General features: G+C 26.1%; 3 protein-coding genes across 11 annotated transcripts in view; 2 read left to right on the top strand and 1 right to left on the bottom strand.

Moving 5' to 3' along the window:
- The window catches only part of LOC102680748 (voltage-dependent calcium channel subunit alpha-2/delta-3), an 11,462-nt gene extending 6,282 nt beyond the window's left edge, over positions 1 to 5,180 (top strand). For 2 of the 4 annotated variants that reach the window (XM_031509504.1, XM_031509502.1), the window contains 8 exons: positions 563 to 651; positions 783 to 952; positions 1,029 to 1,152; positions 1,535 to 1,567; positions 2,205 to 2,476; positions 2,612 to 2,955; positions 3,055 to 3,291; positions 3,396 to 5,180. In XM_031509504.1, the coding sequence (XP_031365364.1) occupies positions 563 to 651; positions 783 to 952; positions 1,029 to 1,152; positions 1,535 to 1,567; positions 2,205 to 2,476; positions 2,612 to 2,955; positions 3,055 to 3,291; positions 3,396 to 3,788 (1,662 nt within the window). In that variant the 3' untranslated portion in view covers positions 3,789 to 5,180. The remainder of the gene's footprint in view (positions 1 to 562; positions 652 to 782; positions 953 to 1,028; positions 1,153 to 1,534; positions 1,568 to 2,204; positions 2,477 to 2,611; positions 2,956 to 3,054; positions 3,292 to 3,395) is intronic. The other 2 variants (XM_031509505.1, XM_031509503.1) reach the window with 1 other exon arrangement.
- LOC102672196 (peptide chain release factor 1) lies at positions 4,364 to 6,845 on the bottom strand. Its single transcript, XM_006613648.2, has 2 exons — positions 6,429 to 6,845; positions 4,364 to 6,320 (listed from the first exon to the last, which is right to left on the bottom strand). Exons 1-2 carry the CDS (start codon positions 6,757 to 6,759, stop codon positions 5,416 to 5,418), a joined length of 1,236 nt encoding a protein of 411 aa, XP_006613711.1. The 5' UTR covers positions 6,760 to 6,845; the 3' UTR covers positions 4,364 to 5,415.
- A 1,275-nt stretch (positions 6,846 to 8,120) lies between these two features.
- Positions 8,121 to 10,533, top strand: part of LOC102671801 (scm-like with four MBT domains protein 1) — a 4,695-nt gene continuing 2,282 nt past the window's right edge. The window contains exons 1-5 of one of the 6 annotated variants that reach the window (XM_006613645.2): positions 8,121 to 8,386; positions 8,485 to 8,555; positions 9,111 to 9,523; positions 9,609 to 9,698; positions 9,814 to 10,328. In XM_006613645.2, the coding sequence (XP_006613708.1) occupies positions 8,510 to 8,555; positions 9,111 to 9,523; positions 9,609 to 9,698; positions 9,814 to 10,328 (1,064 nt within the window). In that variant the 5' untranslated portion in view covers positions 8,121 to 8,386; positions 8,485 to 8,509. Of the gene's footprint in view, positions 8,387 to 8,483; positions 8,556 to 9,110; positions 9,524 to 9,608; positions 9,699 to 9,813; positions 10,329 to 10,533 lie in introns of all 6 variants that reach the window. The other 5 variants (XR_004150144.1, XM_006613644.2, XM_031509511.1 and 2 more) reach the window with 5 other exon arrangements.

The following is a 10,533-nucleotide window of genomic DNA, read 5'->3' as shown; positions in this document are numbered from 1 at the left end:
AAAAAAAAAAAAAAAAAAAAAAATATGTAACAGTCGAAATTTGAGAATACTTGTATTATTACAAGTATTATATATCCACTGGATTAAAAATTGCGAATAAAAAAAAGATAAAACTTAAAACAATTTAAAAATAAAAATACTTGGATGAATGAATAAACTTCCAACAATCAAGAGAATATTGTCTTGAAACTTTTCAGTTTGTTATTTGCAAATGAAATTCAATGTTTTATTCAATAGCAGACGTATATATATGCAATATAGAAAGTTCGATAGAAATTTGATTGCAAACTTTCCATTACGTATGCAAAATTGCGGGAGAAGTTTCTAACTTCCGTCTGTGTACATGTATAATCGAAAAGTTTGCGAAGATAAAGTTTTTCTCTTTCTCCTGGATTTATGATAATGGCATATTTTCAAACTCTACATCTCAGAAATTGTTCAAATACATTTATTCAAATACTTATATAAATTTATAATTATTCAAATTTCTAATCAGCATACTTTAATCCATCTCAATCATCTTTATTGTTATTTATATATCTATATTTGTTTATAACATTTTAACGAGATAATTCATTTTATAGGTATAAACGTGTCTGATTATTTTGCTGGTACAAATTGGCGGGTGCATCCTCATTGGTTGTATTGCAAGTAAGTAAAAACATTTTATTTTAAAATAGTTATAAGATTTTTAAAACACTTAATTATATTTTGCAATTTTATTCATTATATCTATTCTTCAAATAAAATTTTAATGAATATTTATGAATTTTTTGATACAGGTATCATTATGAGGATGAACGATCGTTCAATTCCTCGGAAGCGCAACTTTTGCACTTCCTAGAGCGAACCCGCCAACCGCGCTGGAAGTGGAATGATATGAAACAACCCTCCCAGCCACCGGAATATTCAGCTACGAATTCCGGTAATGAAACTCACCGCAAATCGAAACGTAAATATCTATATCGATACTGTCACTATACTTAATAATTTGAAACAATAACTGACGTATACTTTCATTTGAACAGCTACACCATACAAAATAGACAAAGATTCGTATTATTGCGATAGGGATCTTCTATTGAGTTTAGTGTTCGATGCGAAGGTAACCCAGTGGTTTGCGAACCTCAACATCACGCGCGAGGAGAAAGCGTGAGTATTGAATTTATTATTAAATTAAAATATATAATATACATTCTTACGATTGAAATACATATATTTTAAAAATATATCTACATATAAATACTACGTAAAACGTCATTGTATTCTGAGAATGTTAAATTTAGGATATCATTTTTTTCTCTTCGTGTTAAAAATTGCCAAAAATTGTAAAAAAAGATTTGTATAGTATATTTAAAAAATATGTACACATAAACCTGTTTTCGTGCCCTCTATTTTACGTTTTCTGCACAGTTTTTATCTCTTTTCTTTCTTTTTATGTTTTTTCTTCTGTCAAAATCTTAACAGAAATGTATCTATTTCTTTTCTTATTAATGAACATTGACTAACTACTGACCACTTTGACGTCATGCAGACCTTTAGCTAGGCTGATGAATCTGCTGCCCAGGTAACGTTTATCATAAACGTACGTTAGGTTTTTAGAAATTAACCTGTTGACTACAGTATTTTACTGCTGTGTTGTCTGTATCTTTGTTTTGCATTTTGTACTTTTTATTTATCTTTATTTATTCTTTTTAATGTCAATTAGTTTATCATCTCTCTTATTGTAAAGAACATATATTTTTTATGTATTCTATATTTTTTTTTCTTAGACTTTCATAGCACTTTGCGTTTTATTTTTCTGTTATTCCTTATACAAAATGTAATTAATAAAAGGAGTTATCGACCAAGGATGAAAGTCGTCTTTCAGGATTGAAACGTTGGAGAAGAAAAACAGTTTGCAAACTCAAAAATTGAAGAATTATTTTCATGAATTCGATTTATATCACGCAGTAGTTATAATATACTTGTATACTTGTTTGTTATGATGATTTTTATAATATATATTATCATATTATCATAATTTTTTATAATATATAGTAAATATTTTAATTCAAAATAAATACATATATAAAAACAAAACGTTAATTTACGTGAGTAATCAATAATAGTAATGCAATTCTGCAGTATTTTAGAAAACATATAAAAAGATTTTTAAAAAAAGAATTGTCTTTTCCATGTGTTTAATACTATTTTTCTTGTAGGAAAACGTTTCAACAACGTTTCGGTGTAACACTCGCTTTCATGGCTACTCATAGTGGTTTGACAAGATGGCAAGATTTCTTGTTAGACGAAGAAGGTGTTATTCCTGATGATCACTTTAGTAAAATGTATCCAAGAGCCATTGATGAAGTATGGTACAAACGTGCCGTAGAACAGTATTATGTGCAACCAGAAAGTTTCGTTTTTTCCGTGCCAATCGATGAGGGTGCAGATAACACCACCCTTGTCACTGCTAGTCGTGCCATTTTTATTGGTAAAGAATTTTATTAATAATAAAAATACATAAAAATAGAAATAAAAAATTTGTAAAGAATCTGAAAAAATTAGAAAACAAATAAAAAGATAAGAAATCATACAAAGATTAAGAAATCAATTATTTATTTTTTAGATACTGAAAGAGCAAAAGCGCCAGTGGCGGTTGTAGGTTTCCAATTTCAACACACCGCTCTTCAAGGTCTCTTCCAGAATATCACATTCAGTTGCGAGGGTTCAGGGAAATGCCACACACATTGTGGTGCAGATAACTGGGCCTGCTATTTGATTGATAATAATGGATATGTAATCGCAGCCAAAGATAAATCTGACGCAGGAAAATTCTTCGGTGAACTGAGAGGACCAATCATGTCTAGCTTAGTAAAAGAAGGTGTTTTTGAAAGAATCAGAATATTCGATTATCAAGCAGTTTGTTTCAAGAGTACACAAACTAGTAATGATGGAAATATTTTATTAGCGGTAAGAATATACTTTACTTATTAATTCTGTTCATAAAATTAATTTAAAAATTAAGCATTAAAAATACTAATTTTTTAATAAATCAATCGATTTGCATAGCCTTGGAAACATGCGCAGAAGATGATTTCATGGCTTGTTGGACAAGCAGTCTGGGCTTGGGCCAAAGCTGGAATTTGGGAATCCGAGTACGCATATGCTTATCCAAACGAGGATGAAGGTATCCATGAAGAATATCAAGATAATGAAGAGAAACCACCAGTTGATGCAAAAGATGAGAAATTATTCGATCAAAAAGTTTTGATCAATCGAACAAGACCAGAAGCTTGTGATCAAGAGGTAAATTTTATGATATATCAACTATATAATATATATTATAATATATTTTTTTAAATTTTTTATTCTATATTCAAATTATATTATCTTTCTTTCAATTCTTTTAGGTATATTTGTATTTACGAAATGCATCTTTCGACATGTTCGACATAGATTCAGATGTAAAAAAAGATTGTATGAGGCCATATATCGTTCAACCGGTAAACTACAGCAATATGCTTCTTCTTGTCGTTAACACAGCCTGCACAGAGACAACTATACCTCCTTTGAGCGTCATTCCAGAAGAAATAATTTATGAGAATAATTCGCTAGTATGTCAGAAAGCACTCATTTCCTTAAAACGGAAGAGACCTCAATCTTGTATTCGCAGTCATTCGAGGGAGAGCGAGATCAAAGATCTTTGCGGTTTAGCTTCGAATATGACACCAAATATCTACCTCTTTTTTCTTTTGTCGATAACCTGTTCTCTGATTCAACGAATTGTCCTTGGTCAACATTAATTTTTTATTAGGATGATATATTGCTTATCGATTTAAAATCGATGATAAAAAATAAGAGATGATTAATTAAATTTCAAAAATGCTGCTAATTCTTTTAACAAAATTATCTTCACGATCGTTCATATTATATAATATATAGATGCCATTAAAACGTTTTTCGGGAGGATTGCGAGTATTTATCTTTGCCAAATTTCATTATAAGTTATCAATGAAAAAAACAATTCATTATGAATCAATTGTTTTTTGTCTTTATAGTTATCATGATTCCAAGATGTACTAATATTTATGATAATTTATAGTAATGTTGTAATAAGGAGAAGTTCTCCGAGTCCTGGTGCTGTCTCCTCAGATGGTATTTTGACGATACTGCAGGCAGGGTCTGTATCTACATTAATTGGTCCAATCATCAATGTACCTCGAGGATTAAACTATGTCACGGGATCAGGGTTAACGATATTTAAATAGGATGTATACCCGTGAATCGGTGCCGAACTAGTCCTAAAGAACAACCTTACTGCCCGAAATGCAATGCGATGTCTATTTCATATACGTTCCTGCTCTATTTTTTATTTTCCAATTACAATTTCATTCAACTACTTAATTTGTTACTTTGATGATATTTAAATTATAACAGAAAATAGATCTATAGAATCGAACTATGTAAAATCGGTTAGAATATCATTAATCAACTATCATTTTTAACTTAATCAAATTTCCCGAAAATTTTATAGTACTTATTATTTTCATTCCAAAATCTAAAAGAAAATGAAAAAAATAATCAAAACTTTATAAATTCACATTCATCTACAGAGATAAGAAAAAGTAATCAAAAATATGCTTTTTTGACAAAAAAGAAAATATAAAAATATTGAACAGAAAGACATAAAATACTGTTTATTCAAATACTGTTATTACTAGTTGTTTTACAAACTATACATTCGACCAATCTATACGTATGTAGGTGGAAAATTCTAGAGCGGCCAGAATACATATGACACATTTAAGATGTAGATCTAATGTGATACAAAAGAGGAAGTTAATTCGCTCAAGAAATGTTCGTAGGTGTAGGATGTACCTACATCGTTATACATCGTTCGTCTTAGTCGCTAATGTTATTTTTTGAAGTATTCAAGTAAATAGAATTTTATAGAAAATTATATATCGGAGCAGGGTCGTATATAAAAATCACACGTTCATAACACTATGAGATACATTCACATACACATATACACATTTTGTGCTTTGTACATTAACCGATGTAAAACGTGTCGTTTGATATTTATAGAGATTACGAATATTAATTTTGTATATTAATGTATTATACGAGAGTTACAAGGATGTGTGCCTTTGGACACGCGGTTAAGAAACAAAATGAAACAAAAAAAAAAAAAAGGACAAAAATATTGTTGTATGTTTTTCAAATAAACAACTGAACTCTCTACTTCACTAGCTCTCTGCTTCCTTAAAGCGAAACAGAAAGGATTTAATATTAAGAGACGTGGCGAGTTTCCATCCGAAAAACGAATGATGTTACTTGTATTACACAGAGTTTATTACAATTTGCTATGTACAATGGCTTGCCTATATAAAATGAAGATTTCTTATCAAAATGATAAATGTTGAACTATTATTTTAATTGACTTAACATGTCCTCTATAATCTCCAGCATAATCTTTGATTGCATATCTTTATAAAGTCTATCCTCTAATATTTCCAGAGCTCTTCCATTTTTCATGAATTCTTTCAAATTATGGATTGTACCATTTGGAATTCTATGATCCGTAACCCGATCTTGATTAAAATTATATGTTCTAATTTTCTCATTTCTCAATCTTTTTCCTATTTGTTTCTTACGTATTTGATTAATGAACGAAACTTGCTTATTTAATTCTTCCTGGTATAACACACTTTTTAATTTTGTTAATGCTATTTGCTTGTTTTTTATTTGAGATCTATTCGTCTGACAAGTCACAATTGTACCAGTAGGTATATGAGTTATTCTAATTGCAGAATCTGTAGTATTTACATGTTGACCTCCTGCTCCAGATGCTTTTTTTGATTCTATTATCAAATCTTTTTCTTCTAAATTAATATCTACATCTTTAGGTTCTGGTAAGATTGTTACAACAGCTGTACTAGTATGTAAACGACCAGATTTCTCTGTTGCAGGAATTCTTTGTACTCTATGTACACCACTTTCATATTTTAACTTTTTGAATGCATTATTATCAGATATAAGCAGAGTAGCTTTTCTTAATCCATTTATTTCATTATTTGATATTTCTAATACTTCATAATTAAATCCTATATGATCAAAGTAGTTAATATACATATTTAATAAATCTCTAGCAAACAACATAGCTTCTTGACCACCTACACCTGGTACTATTTCCATAATAATATTATCATAATGTTCTACATCTATATATTTTATAATAATATTTAAAATTTCTTCATCAATCTGTAATAGCTGTTGCATATATGTTAATTCTTCTTCTTTTGCAAGATTCTTTAGTTCTTCATTGCCATTTACTAAGATATAAATAATATAATTTATTAAATATAATATTAAGGAAAAGAATTTTTAATTTATAAATATATGAAAATATATATGATAATAAATAAAAGTATAATACTTACTAAAATCATCTAAACTCTTTATATTCTCAATTATTTTAGTTTTTTCATTCAATAATGGTGGAATTTCAGGTAATTTAAGAATTTCAGAAATATTCCCTTTTCTTTCATCCTCATTTTGATATGCGTTCATAAGATAATTTAAATATTTTTTAATATTTGCATTAGTTATAGATAAATTACTTTTTGAATTAAATAAATTATATATAAGTAAAACTTGCTTATTGAGATTAAAAAATAATGGATAACCTAATTCAAATAATTTATTTCTACATATAAAATTTCTATAATATTGAGAAATATTAAAAGTATATTTTTTCATAAAAAATAACATATTTTAATAAATTTTATAACAATAAAAAATTATGTTTTGCAAAATTCAATATCATTACAACAAAAATACAATCTCCTTCCTTATTATATTTACAACTGAAGAGAGCGACAAATTTGCTATCAAAAACATGTGTTATCAGTGCAGGAAACATTAAAAAAGTATAAATTGTTACATTTAAAAATGATATTTTTAAAATAAATCTAAATTATCTAATTTAAAATATAGGAATTCATATTTACATGGAAAGTTAATATTTTCATAAAATTGGATATAAAAAATGACATATATTGAATATAAAAAAATGAAATATTTAATTGAGAATGATGTCTTAATTTTTCTCTGTTGGTAACAGTAAATTGTGCCACCATTTCGATAATTTTTACAATCTTGATTCAATTATGTCTATTCAGTTTCATACAATATTAAAAAACATCATACGTATATACTTCTTTTTCTAACTTTCTAATATTTATAATTGAAATCAAAAATATAATTTATTTTAAAAAGACATGTATTAGAGATATGTATGCAATATTATATGGAATTCTTTAATTTTATATTATCTTAACATCATTATTATATATGATTGTTATTTACTTCAACAAATTTATATATTTATATACATATGTAGCATGTGTAGAAAACTAGATTGAAAAGTGTGTCGTATCAATTATATCGATTTTCTAATGAGTATATACAATTCACTTCTAATATTTCTTTCTTTTCTATATAATATTATAATATAAATAATAACTGTTAAAGAAAACATAATATTCATAAAAATATATTAATATTGTTACCATTTACAAATATATTAAAAAAAGTTTATTATTATTTATTATAAGTATTAAATAAGTGTATTCAAACTTCTTGTAATCATCTTCCTTATATGAACGAACATGTGTTTAAATTAAAATAACAACAACTTGAAGTACAAGTTTATTAATTATAAGTATAAAAATGCCTGCTGCGCTTAGCAAACTTTTTTTCTTTATTGCAATTATTATTTTATCAAATAATGAATTATAATGTGTTATATTATTAAAAAAAATAAGATATATAAAGAACAACATTATATTTTAATTTCTATTTTATTTTTTATACAATTTTATAATTAGCGATCAGTAAAACTCGCAAAACTTATCGTTTAAAAGATCGATAATGTCCTTCTCGTGATTGATGATAAACGTATAGCGAACGTTGAAATGAAAAATGTAATCTAGCGGATAATTATAAACAATTATATCTCATACGATATAAAAAATTAAACATGTAAGTATAAATTTATGAATATATCGTAATATATTTATTAGTTCTAATGAAGGATTACAATGAATTAATATAAGAGATATAGACGTAGAACGAGGCTAGTGGTAGTTTCACAAAATATAATCGAAAGTAATTCAAAATATTACCCAATTCAAAGTATGTAGGTAGCTGATATTCAGAACGAATGCGCCAAGCGTACCGCACAAGTGAGATAGCAAACAACAGAGAAAGATACGTACGGTAGACCAGTATAGAGCGGCACGGACAGCTACAATTGAGAATACTATTTTTCATTAAAACAAACACTACGTAAATTTCGAAAATAAGCGCTCACTAAAAAAAGGTAAGTTGTAAAATATTCAACGATTTATTAGAAACATATAAAACTAAATAATAACTTGTTAGTTATCTATTAACGTGGCCGCAATGGAAATTGATTTTAATGTATTTATGTGTAGGCTTTATAATATTATAACGAATCATGGAACCTTGCGAAAACCGATTACAAGAGAAAGTACAAGAAGGAGGTAATATTAATTTATACTTGCAATTTTTTTATATTGTTATTCGCATAATTTTTATTATATAACATGAACATTATTTATAATAAAATTATGATTATTCAGTAACCTTCTAAAGTTTTTGAAATGATTCCGACTGTTGATCGTTGATTCTATTACCTGACATCACACACATTCAAAAAGTTTTTAATATATATCTTACAGGATTGCAAAATCAATAAAATCATTAATGAAACGCGTAAAGAAAATTTATTTTATTTAATTAGTCATATCGTCATAATAATGATAAATTTTATATATTTATATAATTCTATTTATGAATATTAAATATATAAAAATTAAATATAATATTAAAAAATATNTAGAATTTATTTAATTTTTTAATTTTTTAAGTTTATTTAATTTTTAATATATTTATAATGATATTTAATATATTATATTATATATATTATAATTAAAAATAAATAATATAATTATTAATATAAATATTTATAATTTTATTAAATGAAATAAATAAAAAATTTTATTTTATAAAATTTAAAATAAAAATTTGTTTTTCAGAATATGGATTTTTTTGGCAAGATTATCTTGATGCTACAAATAGTGTTGAAGTACCACAAATTATGTTTCCACATGTTGAATTGACACTTCAAAGTGGTATTGAAATTGGTATGTCTCTTGAAGTGCCAATTCCAAAAAAAGAAAATGAAGAAAATATTAACTATTGGATAGCTTCTATTGTAATGGCATGTGGACCTTTATTAAGATTACGTTATTTTGGTGGAGATGATAGGTCATTAGAATTTTGGTTCAACCTCACTAAAGAAGCTGCTCATGAACTTGGATGGTGTGTAAAAAATAATAAAAAATTAGAACCACCTGATATTATTCGTCAAAGATCATCAGACTGTATAGAAAAATTATCTGAATTTTTAAAAACAGCCCGGAGTATTCCATCAGAAATGTTATCAGGAGTTAGTTAAAAAAGTTATAAAAAAAATTTTATAAAAAAATTATAATTAAATTTTATATTTTTTTTATATATTTATTTTTGTTTAGGATGGTTTAAGCATGACAGAGAGAATTAAGCAAGGCATGAAAGTTGAAGTTAGTGATATATTACATCCATATAAATTATGGGTAGCCACAGTAAGAAATAATATATAAGTTTTATGTTATATATGTTATATATATAGATATAATATATATATATTATTTATAATTATTATTTCTTAATTAATTTTCTTAATTAATATTTTTTCAGATCATAGAAAATGTAGGAGGACGACTTTTGTTAAGATATGATACTCCTGGTTCTTCACGTAAAGATTTTTGGATGTTTTGTACATCAGAACATTTGCATCCCTATGGGTTTACATCTAAATCTGATTCTACCTGGTTTTTAGAACCACCTAGTTCTATAGTAGAAACACATACATATGAAGAATGGAAAGATTTATTAGAATCTACACCAAAAAATTATGATCTTCCTGAAGAATTATTTCATAATACTATAAATCATTCTAAACATGAATTTAAAATTGGCATGAAATTAGAAGCATTAAGTCCAATTGATCAGATAAAAATATGTCCAGCCACTGTTATAAAAATATTTGATGATATTTATTTTCTTGTACATATTGATACATATGATGAATTATCTAAGGGAATGGATATTGAAACATGTATGTATAATAGTACAGAGAAAAATACTTGGCTTTGTACAGTAGGACATCCATATATATTTCCAATTGGGTGGGCAAAAAAGCATAATATCAAGTAAGCTTTTGTTTCTTATATTATCTAACATAATAAAAATTTTAAAAAAAACAATTTAGCAAATTAATATTCCAAATAAATTTTATATCTTAAATATTATTATATTCAATATAATATTATTATAATATTATTATAAAATTTATTGAATATAAAAAAGTTGAAAATATTAAACAATTAATAAAAATGTATAATAATAAAATAATAT

The sequence above is a fragment of the Apis dorsata genome, unplaced genomic scaffold (assembly GCF_000469605.1).
Source record: "Apis dorsata unplaced genomic scaffold, Apis dorsata 1.3 scaffold_161, whole genome shotgun sequence".
NCBI lineage: Eukaryota > Metazoa > Arthropoda > Insecta > Hymenoptera > Apidae > Apis > Apis dorsata.
Note: the sequence above shows the minus strand (reverse complement) of the source record. Positions and strands in the feature narration are given on the sequence as shown.